The following is a 23,571-nucleotide window of genomic DNA, read 5'->3' as shown; positions in this document are numbered from 1 at the left end:
AAAGCAACATATATAGTAGGCTAACAACTATAACTACCAATTAACTGATACCAGGTATCAATCATGATAAATGCAAAGATCCAAAGAAGCAAGAGAGATTGAAATGTGGGTCTCCCAGGGCCTAAATTGTTAAAGGGCTATTTTTTTAATCTTCATCCATTTAGAATGAATCGTCATATATTTTAAATTTACATCCCAGAGTTATACAGGTAAATGGAACAACACTTTGGCAGACTTTTACTTCCAGCACAACAAAATTGCTGAAAGATTCTTAACTAAACCTCACCGATTCTTTTCTTTCAAAATACAGGACTGACATTTAGGAAAAAGGATTTAACTATTTGGCTCCTGCATTACATATTGGAAGAGGTCTAAAAGGCTCCTTTCCAACCTTCATGACCCTCCTAGAATGCGACTTCTTCATAGAGGTCTTCATTGGTTACCCTATTGATCCTATTCTTTACATCAGTACCCTGTGTGTTGCCTTCTTAACATTTAATAGGATATATTATTATTTTGTATATACTACTTTTTTTGTCTCCTCCATAAGACTATAAAGTCATCAAGAGTAGGGATCATGTTTGATTTATAAAAATAAAGCAAACATTTACATAACAATTACAATAGGCCAGTTACTGTAAAAGCATTACTCATATGAACACATTTTATCCTAATAACCTCTGGAAAGGGCATTATTATTATCCCCATTTGACAGATAAGAAGCTGGGGCCAGAAAAGTTCACGTAACTTGCCTAGGATCATAGAGTTAATAAGACACATGTCAGTCTGGCTCCAAAATTCACGATCTCAAACCTCTTCATTATACTGTAGTTTTTACTTACCAATGTCTATTCAACTTAGGGCCTGATACGCATCGTAGGTTTTCAATAAACATTTGTTTCATGAATAAATAAATATTAAAAACTTACACATGGCTTCCAAAAATATCCAAAGCACTCTAGGTGGAAACTATAAGGCAAACTCACTTCTTTAAAAAAAATCCTGGATAGAAAAGGCCCACTCAAATAAATTCTCCTACAACTTTTATTCACAAGGTTCTGATTCACAAGGTTTTGACTGTAAACACTAGCTTCCAAAACACCCCAAAATAGTTTTCTTTTTTAAGCAATATCCCCTTGAAATTTTACTATTTATTTTGTTTCTTTTTCTTTATATGTAGATAAATACCTGCACACAATTTATCCCCATTCAGAATTAATGAAGTTTCAATGAATGAGATTTTAGTTAAATCTAGAATTTTGTCCTTCATCTGTTTCAGCTTCAGTACAAATGCTATGATCTTTAAACAAAACAAACCAACTCTGATTCAAATGCTAACTAAAATGAGAAATGGATTTTTTCCCTACATAAAGCAGAGGACAAAAAAGAAGTAGTTAAAAACCTCTTGAAAGTACCAGACATCCTGAAAGATGGTATAATTTAGTTCTTTTGGTATTCTTAAAACGAAATTAATGATATCAAGATATGTAGAGTTTCTTTGCCTTTACTGTTAATGTTTATTAAATGAATAACAATAACTAACATTTATTGAGTGCTTACTATATGCCAGCTAATGCCTTAAGAGCTTTACATGTTTTATCTCTTTAATCCTCATAATTGCCAAATGATGCAAATATTATTATCCTCACTCTATAGAGGAGGAAATTGATAAAGCAGAAGTGTCACTTCTCTGTGATTTGAACCCTCTAGTCTGATTCCATAGCCTGCATCCTTATCTGTTATACTATATAGTAAATCTTGTTTTCAATCTTGTTTCATAACGTAATTAGAACTTTACCCTAAATTTTATTCTTAGCACCTTTAATGTACAATATATCTAGAAATACACATAATACTTTTAGAAAATTCTCATTAAATTGTATAATCCAAACCCAAAACCTGTAATAGATATAGAGGAGTTATACTTTTACTATGTGAATAATTCTCACATGCTTCAGGAATAAAAAAGGCTGAAAATTCCCCACGTTTTTTGGACAGATGAACAAATTCACACTCGTGTTTAAGTTTAACTACACTGTAACACAATTAAGACCTCAAATTACTATATATTACAATGGTGATATAAAGAGCTAGACTTCCTCATCTGTTTCTTACATTCTGTGATAATATGATCTAGTTGGAGAAAACAAAAATAAGGCAGGCATGGCTGAAATCTATCACATACCTCTGGATGGCCTGAATCTATCCCATGGCTTTTATGAGATTTCCATAAAAGAATCATGTCTGCTGATAACTATCCTATGCCTAATAATTCCAACAAAATGAACTTTAAACCCCCTGAATTCTTTTTTCCTTCTTATTAAAAATATGGACTTGTTCCACTATTACAGTAAAATGATATACAGGCTGAATAAAATAATTTGATAAATTCTTTTTTCTTCATTTTCTTTTCTTTGATTCATACTACATAAATATCTTCTTAAAACCAAGTTTCCATTGACTGCATTCGTTTCTTTATTTTTTAAATTTTATTTTTCAATTACAGTTTATACTCAGTATTATTTTGCATTAGTTTCAGGTGTACAGCATAGTGGTTAGACAATTACATACTTTACAAAATTGTCCCCCCGATATTTCAAGTACCCACCTGGCACCATACATACTTAGTACATTATCGTATATAAATATACAATATATTCCCCATGCTGTTCTTTATATCCCCATGACTACGTTAATTTCTTTAGAGCAGAAACTCCAAAACTTCATACTACTATCAATGCCAAGTCAACTGGCTAATAAGAAATAAAATGTTCTTAAATGAAAAATAGTGTATTTCACCTACCTTCATTATACCCACCTCCCATATATTTGCATATCCTTACCTGTGTTTCTGCACTGCTTAATGAGTGAAGATCCAAGGATGGGTCTGTTTTGAGTTCAGGTTCAGGAGCTGCAATTGGGGCCTTCAGAATAATCTCTTCATCAAGATTGGTTGCAAATTCTATTTCTTTCTGACCTCCTTCACCTTTCTCTTTAGCTGACTCTACCTCTTTGCCTTCTTCCTCAGACACCTGAGATTTAGGCCTTTTGAGAAATGAGGAGAACAGCCGTGACAGGCCCCTGTTTTCTGACGTCCGCTCCTTGTTCTTGGTCAAGTCTTCACGTGTAGGAGTGTCTCCATTAGATGTTTTCAGCTTCTGCTCACACTGATTATCTCCCTCAGCGGCTGCTTGGGAAGCCTCTTCCAGCTGAGTTTCTTGTTGGCCTGAGTTTGTAGCTCCCTCACCCTCTTCCTTCTGCTGTTGGTGTTGTGAATTTTCAGCCTCAGTCACTAAACTCTTCTCTGTTGTCATGATGTTGCTATTAAAAAGAAGTTGGAAAATGGGGCCTATAAGCAAAACAGTTTGCTGTAGGCAAAACCCTAACTCAGGTCAAGTGTGCCAAAATTAATATATTTAAGTATTTAATCACCAACAGACAATACTCTAGTCCATTAAACATCAGGCTTTCCATTAAAGCACAGAAATATTTACCTGCACATCCTGAATAAATTATTAATGCCTTGACTTGCTAAAGATATGCACATAGAAAAACTGGCTTAAAATAGAACCCCCTGAAGTCACCTTAGTGAAATGTATCATATTTTAAATTCAATGCTCAGAACTATACATAGCAAATACAGTTTTATCCTGCATAAAAAAAGGACATTTGTATAATGTCCTCTGAGGGTGCAAGGTTTGCAGGAATTATTCCTCTATACCCCAAAAGATGATGAGATTAAAGGTTATCTAACTCTTTATTGTTTTTTCCCTATATTTCTTAGAATGCATAGACTTCTATACTAAAAACAGCAAATTCAGAATTCTGATCATTTATGAAACTTGACAACAGCAATGACATGTATACAGTTAAAAGAATCACAAAAAATTCCTTAGGTTTTCATCTTGCAATACTAAATTACAGGCTTTTGCAAAAGTATCCCACTTTAAGTTCTTTTTCTTTCTTAAAAAAAGATTTTATTTATTTATTTTTTGAGATAGGGGAAAGGAGGGAGAAAGAGGGAGAGAAACATCAATGTGTGGTTGCCTCTTGAGCACCTCCTACTGGGGACCTGGCACACAACCCAGGCCTGTGCCCTGACTGGGACTCAAACCGGAGACCCTTTGGTTCACAGGCCAGCACTCATTCCAGTGAGGCACACCAGCCGGAGCTAAGTCCTCCCTCCCTCTCTCCCTTTCTTCCTTCCTTTATTGGAGAAGGAAGGGAGAAAGAGAGGGAGAGAAAATCGATGCAGGAGAGAAACATTGATGCGAGAAAGAAACATCAATCGGTTGCCTCTCACACATGCCCTGATCAGGGAACCAACAGCAACTCAGGAATGTGCCCTGACCAGGAATCCAACCAGCGATGTGTCACTTTGCGAGATCACACAACCAACTGAGCCACCCACACCAGTCAGGGCCCACTTTAAGTTCTTTAAGACTTTTTTCTTTCTGACAAGTATGATTTTGAATGCTCAGCATTTTTAAGAGTAATCACTTAAACTATTGCAATGTAGAGAAATAATAGAGAAAAATAAAGAAACCAAATAGAGAAGAAAATTTAGTAAGCAAACAATTCAACTGTAGGAGAGAAGGTAGGCTGTAGAACTCACGTATTTCAAACCTGTTGGTTTCTAGCCTCTTGATCTCAAAATCCCAGTACTATTGGTCAAGCCTCACAATAATAGCCAAGAGCATTGTCACACCTTGTCTACTAAAGACCAACCAACACACAAGGGAACTTTTGAGACACTAGGTAATGAAGCTGACTATTGATGATCTTACTGTTTGATTCACCATTAAATCTGAAAGTACTCCATCCAAAAACCAGGATTTACATTGTCTTTACATCTGCTCCGTACTATTTACATGAAGTAATTTTATTTGGATGTTAACAATCCAAATTAATTAATTATATTTAGCTCATTCCCTACTCAGGCCCTTCCACTTGCTTTTTTCTCTACTTAAGATGTTTTTCTCCTGGCTATTTGAAAGCTGTTCTGTTTCTCAACATTATTGTCTCTGCTCAGCTGTCACCACCTTAGAAAGGTCTCCCACACACATCCTGTCTAAAGTAGTGGCCCTTACTTTTCCAGATGGCCTCACAACCACTACAGCACTTATTATCATCTACAATTATCCTGTTAACTTAATTGTTTACTGGTTTATTATCCTTTCCCTTTCTCTCCCCTCAGCTAAAATTTAAGTTCCATGATGACAGGGTAATATTTGGTACATTAAAGGTCTTCATCAAAGTTTGTTGAATGAATTAATTTCAATGGAATATACCTGACAAACATAAACTGCAAAGGCATTCTCTGAGTTAATTAAGTAAACTTACTTCCAATGCGTGACACTCATTCATTCAATAAATCCTTATCAAGCACCTAGCACAGATCCTGTGTTAGGTGCTCAGGATACAACAGTGAACAAAACAAACAAGGTCTATGCCGTTATGGAGTTTATATTCTTGATTCAACTTCAATCAGTATGAAAAAATTCAAAAGAACTCTTATTTGCAATATGAGCAAAATCTAAATAATTGTGTATAAATGTAACAAAGCAGTAAAAAAAGGAAGAATTAATTTTATTGAGTACTATTTCTGTGTCACGTCCCATATCAGGGGCATTATCTACATTATGTCAAATGAGCCTTTCAACAACCCTGAAGAGGAAAGAGGAACCACCTAATCTTACAGTTGAAGAAATCTGAAACTCAAAAAGTGACTTCCCCAAGGTCACACTGCTACCTTAAAAGTGACAAACCAACTACCTTACGTGGTATTGAATTAAATTAAGGTATGTTAAAAGGAAAAGCCTTTATGTTGGCTCTTACTGCCGATCTCCTCAAATTATTTTAAGTGTTAAAATATTTTAAGTAATAAAAATTTTTAAAGAAGCACATTTTTTAGTTTCATTTACTAAAGTCATCAAACTTACTCTGCACTAATAAAATAAGCAATCCAGGCTTTATAAATACTACTTAAAACATTTACCACCCAACATATGTTATTAATTTGTTGCCCCTATGTGAAGTATATTTGTACTTCAATTAAAAAAGTAAAATTATCTTCAATTCCTTCTTACCTTATGAGTAGGCAATTGTTTTTTCAGAATTTTTTTTCTTTAATCTCTAGGTAATCAAATGTGACCCAAAAAGAAAATCTAGATATCAAATTATCAGTTACTCTAAAAGAGTAATGATTTGATTTGAGAACATCAATTTTTTCATACTTCCTTTGCAAAAATAAACAGAAGACAGGCTGAGGATTTAGCGCTATTTCCATGGATTTCAGCTATGACTTTATCATTTCACCTTACTGCAAAGGCACAGACACCACTTTTACCTATATTAATACTTTCCTATACAACAGAGTTTACAACGAGGTCTCTCATAAAGACCTATAAAAAATTACAAATTATTTGTGAAAATTTTAGCAGATAAGAAAATCACTTAAATTTCATTTTCTAAGTGTTTTACTTGTACCTTTCAGGAAATAAACAGTAACAGTATTTATTTTTCTGTTTTACAGTTTTTTCTTATAAATTTAAAAACAGAAAAGATCTTTTAAGGATACCCCTATAATTGCTTTCACATAAAAGGCTGTCTTATCTCTAAGAAAGTAGCTGAATGAATATAAGTACCCAATTTTTAAACAAAAACATCCAGATAATAACAATTCATATGCTAAATGTGCGTTTCATCTAGCAATGTTGTTAAAATACAGATTCTGATTCAGCAGGTCTGGAATAGGGCCTGAGACTCTAGGATTCCAACAAACTCCCAGACGTTGCCAATGCTGCTGGCCCACCAACCATATTTTGAGTAGCAGGGCAGAGAAAATCACTGTTGCTTTGTGAACATACTCAAATTGCCTAAGAAACAAAGATTATAAAAACTACTTTTAGAAAGTGGAATATGAACAATGAGAAATACTTGACATAATAAATGCTCAACAAATGCTTGCTGAATTAATGAACAAAGCAAAGAATGCAACATGTTATTGAATGTGGAAGCTAAACCATTAACTTTTTTTAGAACTTGTTTGGCACTTAATCAAAAATTAATTGAAATTTTTAACCACAGAGCTGTGGTAATTCCAAGTTGTCCATGAATGTAGTCATGACACTTGCCAGTTAGTATTCTTGCAGTCTTCATTGATATGACCTCATTGCCACATTTAGGAAGAAATGATCGAGACATGAATAAAGAATTAGAGAATAAAATCTATCAGTGCTAAACCAATACATTGTGCCACATAATTGGACATTTGTTAAAAAAAAAAAAGCTAAACACGAGAATAAATGAAAACACAGTATAAGGAATAGACATACAAGCAGAAGGGCAAAAGAATTCTTTTGCAACATACTGAATCCAACTTCAGGTAATATCATAAACACAAGAAAACAGACAATGCAGTATTCAGCAGGGAAGACACAATTCAGTCTATGCAAGGAAAGGTAGATAAAAAATAAATTATTAAGGATGGTTTTTCTTCATGTTCTTTCCAGCTTTGCACATGGGTAGTGATGTAAGAGGCACAAAAACAAAGGTAGGGGTGGAGTAAGAAAATATAAAATGAAAACAATAAGCCAGGCAAGTATCGCCAGTTAGCTCTGAGGTTGATCAGAATTAAACGAATAAACAATAGAAAAAAGAAAAATTCTATGAGCCATTTACTAAAAGCTCAAACTCATCCTAACAAATCTGTTATACATGTGGCCAAATTTTTCACATTAAAAATGATAGAATAGGTAACCAGAAGAAAAGATAAAAGAAGTCAAGAAGTAAAAAACAGAATAAGTGCTTACAAATAGGCCTTTACTCAATAAATAATACTATTTTTCATTGTGGATACAAAATCCAAAAGAGGTATTTATTTATGTAAAGTCAGAAAGATATCTTGTGATTTTTTTAAAAAATCAGCACAGCACTGAAGACAAAGTAATGAGTTCCCATTCCATTTCAATCCTAATCTTCCAAACCCTTGGAATTATACTCCATCTAGTATCAAAGATATACTTGTTTTAACAGTGTGTATCTGTTGACTTCAGGCAAATCAGATCTTTAAAAACCTGATACTGAGCAGACTGCAAATGCTGGATGCTATCTTTCATCTTTTTAATATCTCTTTCTAACATTAATACAGTCAGTACTCCATTAATGCTTCTTGGGTGAAAAACTTTATAAAAAGCTACAGTTAGGCACCATTAAAAAAAAAAAAATTTCCCTGAGACTTCCGGCCAAGACGGAGGTGTAGGTAGATACACTTCACCTCCTCACACAGCCAAAAGGAGGACAACAACAAAATTAAAAACAAAAACTAAGCAAAACTGCCAGAAAATTGAACTGTAGGGAAGCTCAACACCAAGGAACTAAAGAAGAAACATTCATCCAGACCAGCAGAAGGGGAGGAGACGGGCAGCTGGGGCACACGGTGGTGGCTTGAGGACCAGGCAGGTGAGGCAACGGCTGGCAGACCAAGTGGTCCCAAATTTGCATATGGATAAACCACAGGAACAGCTGGGGAGAGAGACAGACCACGCAACGCAGGGTTCCAGTGCAGGAAAAGAAAGCCTCAAAACCTCTAGAGGTAAAAACCTGTAGGGGTTGCGGTGGCAGGAGAAACTCCCAGCCTCACAGGAGAGTTCGTTGGAGGGCCCCACAGTGTCCTAGAATGTACACAAATCTACCCACCCAGGTATCAGCACTAGAAGGGCCCAATTTGCTTGTGGGTAGTGGGGGAAGTGACTGAAAACTCGCCGAGAGCCGAACTTGCGGCATTGCAAGCAGCATTGCTAGTGGCATTGCTCCCACTCAGACCCCTTCCCCACGGAGAGCATCAAAACTCAGTGACCTGGGTTGCCCAGCCCTGGTGAATACCTAAGGCTCTGCCTCTATCAACTTAACAGGCACTGAAACAAAGAAATAGGGCCCAAATGAAAGAACAGATCAATGTTCCAAAAATAGAACTAAGCAATGATCAGATAGCCAACCTATCAGATGCACAGCTCAAAACAAAGGTAATCTGGATGCTCACTAAATTGGTTGACTATGGTCGTAAAATGGAGAAAAAAGCAAAGGCTATGCAAAGTGAAATAAAGAAAAATATACAGGGAACCAACAGTAAAGGGAAGGAAACTGAGACTCAAATCAATGATTTGGAGCAGAAAGAAGAGATAAACATTCAACCAGAACAGAATGAACAAACAAGAATTCAAAGAAATGAGGAGAGGCTTAGGAACCTCTAGAACACCTTTAAACAATCCAATATACAAATCATAGGGGTACCAGAAGGAGAAGAAAAAGAGTAAGAAATTGAAAACTTATTTGAAAAAATATTGAAGGAGAACTTCCCCAATCTGGCATGGATATAGACTTCCAGGAGATCCAGGGAGCTCAGAGAGTCCCTAAGAGTTTGGACCCAAGGAAGCACACACAAAGGCACATCAAATTTAGTTACCCAAGATTAAAGATACTGAGAGAATCTTAAAAGTAGCAAGAGAAAAGGAGACAGTTACCTACAAGGGAGTTCCCATAAGACTCTCAGCTGATTTCTCAAAAGAAACCTTGCAGGCAAGAAGGGGCTGGAAAGAAGTATTCAATCATGAAAGGCAAGGACCTCCATCCAAGATTACTCTATCCAGCAAAGCTATCATTTAGAATGGAAGGGCAGATAAAGTGTTTCCCAGATAAGGTAAAGTGAAAGGAGTTCATCCTCACCAAGCCCTTATTATATGAAATGTTAAAGGGGCTTACCTAAGAAAAAGAAGAAGCTCAAAAACTATGAACAGTAAAATCGCAACAAACTCACAACTATCAACAACTGAACCTAAAAGAAACAAAACAAACACAAACTAAGCAAACAACTAGAATAGGAACAGAATCATAGAAATGGAGATCAGAAGAGAGGAGGAGGGGGAAGAATGGGGGAAAAGGTAGAGGGAATAAGTAGCATAGATAGTAGATAAAAAGTAGTCAGGGGGAGGAGGTTAGAATAGTACAGGAAAGTGAGAAGCCAAAGAACTTATATGTGCAAACCATGGACATGAACTAAGGTGGGGAGAATGCTGGGGGGGGGGGGGGCGGTGCAGGGTGGAGGGGAAGAAAGGGAAGAAAAAAACTGGACAACTGTAATAGCATAATCAATAAAATACATATTAAAAAATAAAAAAAAATTAGGACTACTGAGAACAAGCATCATCAAGGTGGCCATAATTCACCAAAGCACCAGCTTTTTAAAATTCTTAAATGTATAACATTCCAGAGTGTAGACAGTAAGAGGAGAACCTCGTGTTCATACAAGGGCTCAAATTTAGATACTAACATTATCTCCAAGTAAGACTGTAGAGTCCCAATACGTGTGTGAGACCATTTATCAAGTGTAAGTAAACATTTAAAATATGCCACAGTGTAATCCTGCTCTTGGTATTGCTTTACTTCTTTATTTAATATACCAGGAGCACTCCCGCACACATACCCCCCCTCAAAATAAAGCTGTCCAGAAAAAAAAAAATTTCCCTGACAATCATCATTGAGGAATAAAGTTTAATGATTTAATTATTAGTAGTACTATTCAAATTAGTTCACTGAATAGCTATTAAATGTTTAGTGGGTGCTTTGTATAAGGTTTTGGCTCAGCTCTTGCAGAGGGACTAAAAAAGGGTAATATACAATTCTTAAGGAGATAAGACACACAGGGTGGGGCAAAAGTAGGTTTATAGTTGTGAGTACATAAAGTAGTTTGTCTGGTATTATTATTTATTAATTATTGTATTATTTCCCATATGAACAAATGTAAACCTGCTTTTGCCCCACCCTGTATACAAATAACTAAACCACAAAGCAGTACCCAGTGCTTAATCAGACAAGTCCTCATGACTGGAACCAATTAAGCATTAAAGAAATACAAAGAACTTTCAACTAGAGCAGCCGTTTTCAACCAACGTGCCATAATACTTGATGATTTAGTCAGGGGCATGGACCTCTTTTCCCTTAGATTGTCAAATTAAAAACTGACAACAGTTAACACAACAATAGCTATCCAGTGTGAATGAATCAAAATTATACTTACATTTTTTTGTCAGATAGGCAAAAAATATTTTTTTTGTTGTGCCACAGAATTTTAGTAATTAGTTTATGTGTGCCACGAGATGAAAAAGGTCGAAAATCACTGAACAAGAGTGATCACAAAAGGCCATATAGCAAAGATGGTTTTAGCTCTGGCTGGTGTGGCTCAGTGGATTGAGTGCCAGTTCAATTCCAAGTCAGCGTACATGCTTAGGTTGCAGGCCAGTTACGCAGTGTGGGGCTCATGAAGGGCAACCCCATATTGATGTTTCCCTCTCTCCCTCCCTTCCCCTCTCTCTAAAAACAAAATATTTTAAAAAAAGAAAAGATGGTTTTAAAGTTATGCTTTGAAATATGAGTATAAGATATCAATAGAAACTTGAATTGCAAAGGATAGATGGAATTCCAGATAAGGGAACTGGAATATTGTAGAATATTGTAGATATTCAGGAACTAGTAAGTAGTCAAGACTGGTTGGAATAGGGCTACAAAAGGGAAGTAGAAATAGGTAAGATTAGGAATAGAATTACCATTTAATATTAATTCTAGGTTGCAGGGCTGGGTGAAAGAGGTGAAGGGATTAAGGAAGAAAACACACATACAGGCAATAGTTGGTGATTACTAGAGGGAGAGGAGGTAGGGGGGAAGTAGAAGAGGGAATGAGGGGACAAAAAAATGCATTCTAACTGAAATAATAATATTAACTACCATTTATTGAGCACCTACTAAATATCACATACTTCACCATGTTATCATACAACCATTCTGTAAGGTAGGTGTTTTCATTTCCAAGATAAACAGGTTCTGGGAGGTTAAAAAATTTTCAGATTATAAAACTAAGCCATACTTTTAATGAAACTATTAACATACTACAGGGTAGCAATTCCACTGTAAATCCCCAGGATGGTATTATCTTTCTAAAACTTGGTTCTTCAGATGCTTCTACTCTACTGTTCTCTGTTAAGAATTTATGAACAGGCTATTCATCTGTCCAAGACCACCTCTGTTCCCACCAGTTTCAAGTCCCCTGCTCATTTACATATTTCTCTTTTCATTGAGTGTATATAAAGATGGAATGGGGAGACAGGGAAAGACAGGCAAAGAGGACAGACTATGAAAGGACTTGAATAGCATGCCAAACAGTTTGGACTTTATCCTGAACGCAGTGGAGAACCACTGAAGGTTTCTAAACAGTGAAGCGGGTAAACAAGGTGAAGGCAGGAGAGGCTAGAGAAAGAAAGAAACTCAGCAAATGGTTGGGTAAATTCAGGTTATCAGTGAACAAATTCACAATGGGAATCCCAAGGGAAGCTGAAATAAATACTGGGCAGAGAAACTTGAAAAGCCTTTGCAACCAAAGCTTAAGAACTACTGTCGTCCTTAGTTTCTCTAGCTTATTCTCACTAACATGCTTCTCATTAACCCAGATGATTTCTTGTCTGAGCCTGAAGTCATTTTTATAATAAACCTCCCTTGATCCGCTCTGATAAATGGTGTAATAAAAGAGGTATAGCAACAGAACCAAAACAGAAGAGAGATGGATATCTCACAGGCATCTTAATACATATGTTCAAAATTAGAATCTCAATTCTCTTTTTCCTACCCAGTAGCTCAGACCAGATATCTACGCGTCATCCTTGTCGCAGTCTTCTCCATGTCCCTTCCCAGGCAAATCTGTCAGTACTACTGTCCACCTCCAAAACATATTGAGAATCAGTCCACTTTTCCCCTTCTCTACTGTTACCATGTTTGTGCAAGCTTCTTTTACTTCTCACCTGAACCCCAGGTCCTTGAATATCTCCACAACCTCACCATGCTCTACTCTCCTCTTAGCCTCTATATGCTAGTCTCACTAGCCAAGTGCTTTCCTGACTTAAGACACTGGTGCGGGCCATTTCCTTAGGCTGAAAGGCACCCCACCCCATCCCCTACAACAAGTCTGGTTTCTTCTTATACTTCAAGTTTTGGCTAGAATAAGTTCCCCTCAAACAATCTTCCTTGGCTGTCCTAACATCTGTATAACTCTCCCTATAAGTCACTTCCCAGCCCTCTATTCCAGAATTTATTTCCTTCACAGAACTTCTCTCAGTGTATAAGAACATACCTGTTGTTTACCTGTGTAATATCTGTCTTCCCCACTGCACTACTATTATCTATACTGTAATATCCATGACAGAAGGGCTGTCTTCCCTTCCACAGTATACCTACTACCTTAGCACAGAACCTAGTACCTAGCACAGAACACTGTGGGTCTCCATAAATATTTGCTCAGTAAATGAATAAATATAAGGGAAAAGAATAATTTAGGTTCAACCACATCAATTATACATATACTGGATTGAAGTTTACAATTTGATGATAGTTTATAAAAAGAGGATGTTAAGGTATTCATTGAACATGCTCCAGAGATGAAATTCTAAAATAGCTAATAATCAGGTGCCTCGTTAGCGCAGTAGGTAGCATGTCAGTCTCATAAAATAGCTAACAACCTTTAGCTACATTTATAAATTGACAGTAACCAGAGAACTCGTTTGACTCTTCAGCTTACATTTTGGGAGAACATTATGATGTTCTGTGCAATACAGTAAGTAGTAGGGCTACAACAGTGAGGAGGACAAACACAGTCCCTGACTTCCTGGGCTTTACTCCATGCAGAAGATCATGGAACGTAACAGTCGTCAGTTCTCTTTATCTATATTACATCTTAAAACTTACATTCAGTTCTGGGCAGTCTTTTTAAAAGAAACCAGAATCTGTCTGAAGGGAAAGATGATGATGGAATCTGAAACCATGTCATAAGGTAAATAAGTGAAAGATGTTGGAATGCTTAGCCTGGAAATAAAGAATCCAAAGCAGGGACTTACTTCATCGTTGCCCTCACAAATTTCAAGAGTTGCCAAATTCTATGTGATTCCTAAGGGCAGAATTCAGATTAATCTGTGGAAATTACAGAGACACAGTTTTCATCCCAATAAAGTAAAAGAAACTCCAAATAATTAGAGCTATCCAATAATTAAGTGGGTTGATTAGGAATAGTGAGCTTATTATCAACAAAAATATTCACTCAGAAGCTGAATGATCATCTGTCAGGAAAGACAGAGAAAAGGTTCTTCCATTAAATGGGTCCTTATATTAACTGACCTCTAAAGTGCCATTCAATGCTAAGATTTTACAGGAAGGAAAGTAAGGACTAAAACAAAAGGGACATTAAGCTAGTGATACAAGTGGGTTATTTTCTGAAGGCTTTATTTTAAAGTTAGAATTACCAGTTAGAAGAGTAACAGAGGAGAAAAAAGAAAACTAAAGGCTAAAGGCTCTTTTACGTCTGTAGTTAGACAACAGAACACAGTGGCATTCTTTCAAACAGAAAGAAAAAAATGTTCAAATAGTGAGGTTTCAAAAAGTGTGCTAAAAATAGTAGTGTTCCCAGTAAAATCAATCACCTCAAAATAACAGAAAAACATCTTTTCTTCTTAATCCAATTTAAGTACACAATTAGCACTCCTAGAAAAGTAGGAAAATCACTTACATGATTTTCAGATATAAATGGTAATTTAAAATATATAAAAGTTTCTTTGTGATTCTTCCTCCATCCTCCCAAAATTATTTGGACCTTATACTACTCCGTATGTAGACTTTTAAAGAATACTTGAGATACTGAGTGAATCAGGAACACCACTTAGTATGAACATGCTGTTTTCAACAACCTGCTTTTGAATTTAAGTCATATATTTCTATGGTGAATAACACCATTGAATCAACTCATTCAAAGATTTTTTTTATTTTAAGATTTTATTTATTTATTTTCAGAGAAAGGGGAAGGGAGGGAGAAAGAGAGGGAGAGAAACATCAATGTGTGAGAGATACACTGACTCGTCACCCCTGACTGGGGACCTGGCCCACAACCCAGGCATGTGCCCTGACTGGGAATCGAACTGGGAACCCTTTGGTTCACAAGCCAGCACTCAATGCACTGAGCCATACCAGCCAGGGCTCAAAGGTATTTTTAAATAAACAAACTCTTACTCTTCTCCTTCTAAGAAAACTAAAAAATGTTCTTTACAGATGCATACAATTCAAGCTTGTATTGAGACAATGTCTAGACATATTCTAAAAGTACACAAACCACACCCACCCAGAAGAATACACTACCTAAAATTACAAGGCATCACTGAGCAAGATGTAAGACCAAAAATAATCATTTTCCATAAAGCCAAGTTTTACTCCTTTTAAGTATCAAAATACATTAGTTTAGTCATTCTGAATGGAAATCATTATAAAATAGATTATATACTTTCTTGCTTCATTTTAAAAACCTACAGAACATAATTAAACCTTTATTAATTTAGTCAGCATTACAAAGCTCAATTACCAACCATGCAGTGCTAATATCCTCAAGGGCTACTAAAGTCTGTAGGGACAGTAAATTCTGCCATTAGAATACCTCAGTACTGTATTTTTAATTTTTTTGTACCTGCCTTCAATAGTTTTCTTCTTTGTCCATCTACAAAGTTAACTCACATCTCCTGCTGATGTCAAGGTGGCCTACCTGTAAGTAGCTTCCAACATCTCTTCTAATCTATTATTTGCTAATCTATCATTGAGTAGCAAGCCAAGTGCATTAAAACTGTGTCTAAAATAAGAGTTAGGTGCTAAGAAAGAGTTAGACTAATGCTTCACATTAGTAATTTCAACACATGAATTTTATGAAAGCTATTTTAGCCCTTCAAATACCATGTAGGCCTACTCTGAGGCTCCCATTATATTGTGACTAGTTGAGGCTGTCAAATAAGTGACTTTCAGATAAATCACGTCAGTATAATGACCATTCTCTTTCTTTACAAGTAGAGATCAAAAGTCTTTAATGCTGTTATTTATATAAGGTGTTGTATTCATATAAATTTTTCTGGAAAACAAAAACAAAATAATAGTTTAGCCTGAAAATATAACAAAAGGGGAGAACTACTTAATTAACATAAAATCATCTTGAGGTAAATACAAACAAAACCTGAAAATTTCTAGCTAAAAAGGGGTTTTAACTAAGACTATGGAATCTTTATTTTATCTTAGAGCTAATTCAATCTCACATACTAAGGAATATCTAAAGATATTCCCTAAGATTTATTATACAGGTAAATTTCATTTTAATCAGAAAACAATAGTAAATTAACTGAATAACAAATGTCATCTGACAAGAATACAAGTATGAATCAGAAACTTACTTTGGACCATGGTTTGTTTTAACAGATATCCGAAGATTGGAACAGATGCTATGATTGTCTCCCATCATTGTTAAACATGAAAAATATACTACAGACTGCCAGAAGGTATAATGCTTTCTCACACGGTTTTAACACTGGCATACAGACGAGATTTAGTGATGGAGTATTTCAAATAGCCCACTATTTGCTAAGAGAGTTCAATAAAATTATTGACTAAACTTGACATTTTTCTTTCTCCAAAGAGAAAGGCCCTCTTATTGTGTACTTAATTCTGAGCAATAAAGAATAATTTGTTGGTGACATGAACATATCTGGAGCCTGGACAGAAAATAATTCCACAGATTTTTTTTTTTATATTGAGAAAAGAGGTAGGTCCTAGTCAAATATGTAAGTTTATTATAAACAGAAGTTTAAACACTTACAGAAAAGCAAAGCATGATTGCATGGCCAAGGATTATAAGAATATAGAACTTGTAAGGATAAGGCAATTCTTGAAAGTAAAGTTCACTCACTACCTTTCATAGATATATATTAAGTGCCAGGTTCTTTTCTAGACTGTGGGGCTACAGCAATAACATTTTTTTCTACACAATTAGAAATTTATTGAAAAACATGAAGAAAATACTAAAGACACAGTCATGAGCAGCAGGGAGATTATGAAAACATATGTATAATAATGTTTTTACAATAGCATTCCATAGGAATACTAACAAAAATAATGGCCAAAAGACTAAGGCCCATCAAAGGATGAAGCTTTAAAAATAGGAAAGAAAAAGAACAATTCTAAAAAAAAGAAAAGGGTGAAGGGAGGAAAGGTCAAACTCACACTAAAACTTGAGAGAAAAACAGAATAGTGTTAACATGTGCCAGGGACAAAATTATCTATGCTCTTTGAAACCAAACAATATAAAGAATTTACAACCAAAGAGTTTAAGCTAGTTTAAGTAACCTTACATGTTAAAATGTGAGGCTCCCATTATATTGTGAGAACTATATATAGTTCTCCAGTTCCAGAAAAAATCATATTTCAAAGTTCAGAGGTAACCTGTAAAATTAGATCTCAGATTCTCTAACATACCAAGGGTCCTTACCAAATTTATACTAATTTGATTGAATAATGGTTCAAAAATATCTCAAGGTAGAAAGAAAGATGAACTAAACCCAAAAAGGTGAATTTAAAAGAAATGTAAGGTTTCTGCATTGAAGTTTGAAAAATAATTACAAATAATAGTAGAAACAAATATCCATCAGCGAACAGATGAATAAATTAATTACAAATTCATAGGATAGAAACTACAGCAGTGAAAATGAACAAAAATTACACACGAGCATAGATGCATGTCTTCTTTGATAAAAAAAGCACACTGAAGAAATATATTGTGTAATGTTTATATAAAATTGAAAAACATAAAATACATATTACATGTATTTAGAAATAAACAGGTAGCAAAAGTATAAAGAAATGCATACTCACGAAATTTAGATTAGTGATTACCTCCAGAGACAGGAAGGGAAATGAGACTGGAGAGAGCTACCGCAGGGACTCTCAACTATTATCAGTAATGTTCCATTTTGTAAATTGGGTAATCTTTATTTCTTTCTATTTCTTAGATATTTTACAACAAATTTTAAAAGAATTACATAATTATATTATGAGAAAGACCTAACATAGCTTGATAATATTATTTTTAAAAGATTTCATATGAGCCAAAAATGGGATGTGATTTCTAAAAAGATTACTATAGTCTTCATAGAAATGCAGAACCCATATTATGGGAAATGACTGAGCCACTGCATTCTTCATAGTTAAGCAAAGAATATTGTTTTATACCCTAAGAATCCCAAAATACCAATTCAAAAGAACTTATGTGCCCCTATGTTCATAGCAGCACTATTTATAATAGCCAACTGCTGGAAACAGCCTAAGTGCCCGTCAGAAGATGAGTGGACCAAAAAACTGTGGTACATCTACACAACAGAATCCTACACAGCAGAAAGAAAGAACTCCTACCTTTTGCAATAGCATGGTTGGAACTAGAGAATATTATGCCAAGTAAAACAAGCCAGTCAGTGAAAGACAAATACCATATGATCTCACTTAATAAGAGGGATCTAATGAACAAAATAAACTAACAAGCAAAATAGAACCAGAGACTTGGAAACATGGAACAGACTGACAGCAGCCAGAGGGAAGGGGGAGGAGGATAATGGTGAAAAAGAAGGGGAAGGGACTAGTCAAAGAACAAATATGAACCCTGGCTGGTGTGGCTCAGTGGACTGAGTGACGGCCTGAGAACCAAAGAGTGGCCGGTTTCATTCCCAGTCAGGGTACATGCCTGGGTTGCAGGCCAGGTCCCCAGCAGGGGGCACGCGAGAGGCAAACCACACATTGATGTTTCTGTCCCTCTCTTTTTCTCCTTCCCTTCCCCTCTCTAAAAATAAATAAATAAAATCTTTAAAGAACATATATGAATGACCCATGGACATGGACAACAGAGTAGGGATTGACTGTGGAAGCGGGGGGGAGCGGGCTGGGTGAAGGAGGGCAAAGGCAGAAAAATTGGGACAACTGTAATAGAAAAACAATTTTTTTAAATCCTAAAAAAATACATATATATATATAATTTTGTTCTGAGCACTGTATTTTAAGCAGGACATTAACAAAACAGGGTATACTCAATGATCAGAATGATGAGTCTAGACACCAGAACCTCAGATAATCCACCAAAATAAGCCTCCTTCTGTTTCCTTATAGTTTTTCAAATCTTTGAAGATAGAATTAGTTGGAACCAGATGAAACTGTCAATATTCAACCACTTTTTACCTTAAAAAAAAACCAAACAACAGCAATTTCATATGGTTCAATTTGGTGTACTGTTTTTCACCCCTTACACAGCTCCAGTCTCCTTTGGTCTTTTCTTTCTAAGGCTAAATATTCCCAGATCCTTAAATTGTTCATATAGACTAGTTTACCAGTTCCTCACTATGTTACAAAGTGAAATGCTTGGCCCTTCTGACTCCATCTTGTTCAATTCTTTGTTCCCCATGGCTTTCAGGCTAAGAGCTTCTGCTTAACCTTGTATATAAACATGCTAATTCTTAGAGGAATTCTGCTTGCAGCCTGAATTTTACAAAAACAGCCCCTTACCGGAGAGTATCTCTCCTAAGGAGATAGGGGAAGTGTGTATTGTTTACTAAAGATTTGCAGGAACCTTGTGACTCACATCAACTAGGCTCAACAAACTAAGAACAACCTTCTTCAAACCTCTCCTGGTGCCCAGATGTCTGAGTCACCAATCACCCCTGCCCCTCCTATTTCCCCCTTTCCTTGACATAACAAAAGCCTGAACTCTGTACTTTCTGAAGATGGATCTAAGGCACCACTAAGTCTCCCATCTTCTTGGTTGGCATCTTCTCAATCAGTAAACCTTCTCTTACTCTAAACTCCAACTTTGAGTTTTGGGCTTTTGAAGTGCTGGATACACGAACTTTGGACCAGAAACAACTATCCTCATCAGTCTCCTCTAAACAGATTCCAGGGTATCAGTATCTTTCTTTCATATGTGGTACTTGGAACCAAATACATTTTCCTAAATGACTGTAATCAGAAAAGCTCTGATATGAATCCAACTATATAACCTAATTCTGAACTGAAAACCGAAGTCAATTCTCAGAATAAAAGTCGAAATCTTTTCTATCACCTCTCCTGCTCCAGCCACATTGGTCTCCTCACTGTTCCTTAAAGATGCTAAGCACGCTCTCAACTTGGGCCTTTGTATTTGCGGTTCTCTCTGCCTAGAAAGCTGTTTCCCAGACAGCCACAAGGTTTGTTCCCAATGGATCTCTACTCAAATATCACATTCTTAGCCACCCTACCCAAAATTGGAGTCCCCATTGCACTTTTTCCCCTTTTTCTTTAATTTTCTTTGTAGCACTTATTACTCTTTAATGACATGCTAGTTTTTCCTTATTGATTTTATTTATTGTCTGTCTACCCCCCTAGAATGTAAATTCCATTGAAGCAAAGGATTTTTCCTGTTTTATTCATTGCTTCATATCTGGTACCTAGAATGCTGCACCAGACTATTACGCTAAGTGAAATAAGTCAGTCAGAGGAAGAGAAGTACCATATTATTTCACTTATAAGTGGAATCTAATGAACAAAATAAACTAACAGAATAGAAACAGACTCACAGATACAGAGAACAGACTGACAGCTGTTGGAGGGGAAGGGGGTTGGGGGCTGAGTGAAAATGTGAAGGGATTAAGCAAAGGAAAAAAAAACTCAGACACACAAAATGGAGCAGCTGTTTTTACAGGGGATTTTGTGTATTCCACTGAATATCTTGCTTCCCGAAGATAAATCTCAAGAGAGTCATTCTTACAGTGAAAAAGAATTCCAGCTTCTCCAAAAGGAAACTGAACAGTTACAGGAGAAGTAGAAAACTGAATTATGCACTAAGCAGGCCCTTCTTGCAGAGTTAGAAGAGCAAAAAATTGTTCAGACCAAACTTAGGCAGACATTGGCTTTGTTTGATGAGCTTGAAAATGTTGGCAGAAATCATGGGACTATTGATTTTAGGGACAGTTTGGTGTTCCTGGCCCAGAACTCCAGAAAACTCCAGAATATTAGAGACAATGTGGAAAAGGAAAGCAAAAGACTGAAAATATCTTAATTTCTAAATAGTAAAAGGAGCCAGTCAAATGTAGAATGAGTAAGGGATTTATATCAATAACTATTCTTATTTTAGTGAACTATATATTTTGTTGGATTTTCTTTGTTTACTCTTGCTTGTATTACACATTTTCCTCTTTTTTTGGCCCATTCTCCTGAAGAATCTACAAACAAACCTCTGAAGCATTTATTTCTTACAGTCCTCTAATAGGTAGGAAGGGATTCTTGATCCATTAAAGACTCATTTGGAGCATGATGAAGAAATAAAGCTTTCATGGCCAAAGATACTTGTAAAAGTTGTACCTTGGTAATGAGTCTTCTTTAACCTTGATCCTTTTTACTTATTCTTTAGATGAGACCAAATGACAAAAAGACTGAGAGAGTGGCTCCTTTATTAATCAGCTACTACACTGGGGGACAGCCAAAATAGAAGGTTTGCTTTGGCCTTATATTTTTTCTTAGAGGGGGAAGTTGATAACTAGTTGAAAGAAGCAAGTAGCAAAGAAAACAACCATGATTTTTAAAGAAGAAGAAAGAAGTTGTTTTCAAAAAGTAAATCCTTTCTATGACCAAGGCCTTGATGATGTTAAACAATTTACTATACTGGAGAACAGCAGTGGAAGACCTTGGACAAAAAAGAAACAGGCCTCACTGGAAAAGAAAAGGAAGCCTGGAACATACCCAACAGCAGTTTATATTAACTGACTGTTAGGTATTTATGCCATTTTTTTCATACTCCAGATAGCTTTGGGATTTTCCTTGCACCTAACATTTAATTAACTTATGTATTCACACTGATAAGTATTCAGTATTATGTACTTTCTGTGGGAAATTTTAGCTGTGTCTTTTGCTTAAATTCAATGGAGTGTGATATTTCCTTTTGTAATTAATCCATGTAACATGTTAAGTCACCCAAGGAAAGGGAAGATTTGGGAAGAGTTACTCTCAAGGTATTGCTTGCCCTCCAAATAACAGGATTTGGAGTTTTTCCTTTATGTAGAAGAGTAACCTAGGGTATTAATATTTACAATTAAATATTCATAGATTTTGGAAGTCTATGTTTACCTAGAATATGATTATTATCAAAAAGTTCTTTTTCCAATCCTGTACATGAAATATATATGTTCATAAAGGCAAAAAAAAAAAAAAAAAAACCCTCAGACACAGACAACAGCATGGTGGTGACAAGAGGGAAAGGAGGGTGGGAAGAGGTGAAGAGGATCAAAAGGGGATAAATTGTGGAGGAAGGAGACTTGATATGGGGTGGTGAACACCCAGTACAATATACAGATGATGTATCATAGAATTGTACACCTGAAACCTATATAATTTTATTAACCAATGTTACCCCAATAAATTCAATTTTAAAATCTAAAAAAAACCCCATAAATAAATGAAAAAGTGAATGAAAGAAACTGGTGTTAATATGCTTAAAGCTCAAAAACTATTTTTCTCATGATAAAAGATGTATACAAATAATTTAGTGAAGGATAACGAAATTCAGAGTCCAGACATACTCAAAAAGAATACAAAAGGCTTGTTTAAACATCCAAAGTATTCAGAGACTTCAGATGTGGATATGCTAACTCCTTTTAAAATAAATTGATGGTGAGCAATAATCAATATCAAAAACTTTGTATTAGTCTTCTAAAGCTTTTTTATCTTATAAATAAATACTATTTTAAAGAAAAACATTCATTCATAGGAGAATGCTTTTATAATTTAATTTATAAAACAATTAGCTAAATGATTGTTTTCCCTAGCCACAAAAGGAAATTAATATGCCAAGACCTTGAAAATGCTCAAGTTTATTCCAAATGTTTTCTTGGGTAGTCCAGATAGTCCCTAACAAAGGTAACACTCATAGGAAATCAGAGTGATGATAATCAATGCAAATGGCAATGACCTTAGATTCCCTAAGGGTGTACAGTTCTGGGTTAGCTCCCAGGAGTCTGAGTCCAGAGAGAAGCAGGCCTAGCCATTCCTGCCTAACCTCTAGGTCATTCTTCATTTATGTGTGCTCTGAAAAAAAATAAGGTTGTGTTTCAATACTGTCACTGCTGAGAGGACCATGCACCAAACTAGATACCAGAAACACTATTAACTCATTCTATACCTGTATCCGATTCATTCAACTTCTTTCTCTTTAATATAGTCTCCAGACTAACACCTATTCTTTTAAATAATAATACCCTATAAGGAGTTCTTTCATTCAAGAGATGACTTTCAAAAAATTCTTTAACAAAAATTATTGATTTTAAAGAGAAGAAGGAAGGAAGAAAGAGGGGAAGAGAGAGAAATACTGATTTTCTGTCCACTTATTTATGCATTCATTGCTTGATTCTTGTATGTGCCCTGATCAGGGACTGAACCCACAACCTTGGTATATCAAGATGACACTATAACCAAGTAAACTACCTGGCCAGGGCCTCAAAAAATGTTTAAAAAGTAATTATAAAATGTTTCCCTGAATTATTTAGGTTCTATGAGAATTTATAAACAGTATATAAAATTTTCTTGGAAGCTGATGAAAATTACAATATAAAAAGCACCATTTTTTCCATAAATAACAACAAAATATTTTTCTTTCTCCTCTTTTGA

The 23,571-nt window shown here is 35.6% G+C and overlaps 1 protein-coding gene across 6 annotated transcripts in view; it reads right to left on the bottom strand.

The window, feature by feature from the left end:
* The window catches only part of EPB41 (erythrocyte membrane protein band 4.1), a 163,967-nt gene that overhangs the window by 86,242 nt on the left and 54,154 nt on the right, over positions 1 to 23,571 (bottom strand). For all 6 annotated transcript variants that reach the window (XM_054571860.1, XM_054571861.1, XM_054571862.1 and 3 more), the window contains exon 2: positions 2,844 to 3,321. In XM_054571860.1, coding sequence (XP_054427835.1) covers positions 2,844 to 3,321 — 478 coding nt within the window. The remainder of the gene's footprint in view (positions 1 to 2,843; positions 3,322 to 23,571) is intronic.

The sequence above is a fragment of the Pteronotus mesoamericanus genome, unplaced genomic scaffold (genome assembly GCF_021234165.1).
Source record: "Pteronotus mesoamericanus isolate MK-2021 breed Mesoamerican mustached bat unplaced genomic scaffold, CSHL_Meso_final contig_221, whole genome shotgun sequence".
Classification (NCBI taxonomy): Eukaryota; Metazoa; Chordata; class Mammalia; order Chiroptera; family Mormoopidae; genus Pteronotus; species Pteronotus mesoamericanus.
This window is presented reverse-complemented; position numbering and strand designations above follow the sequence as displayed.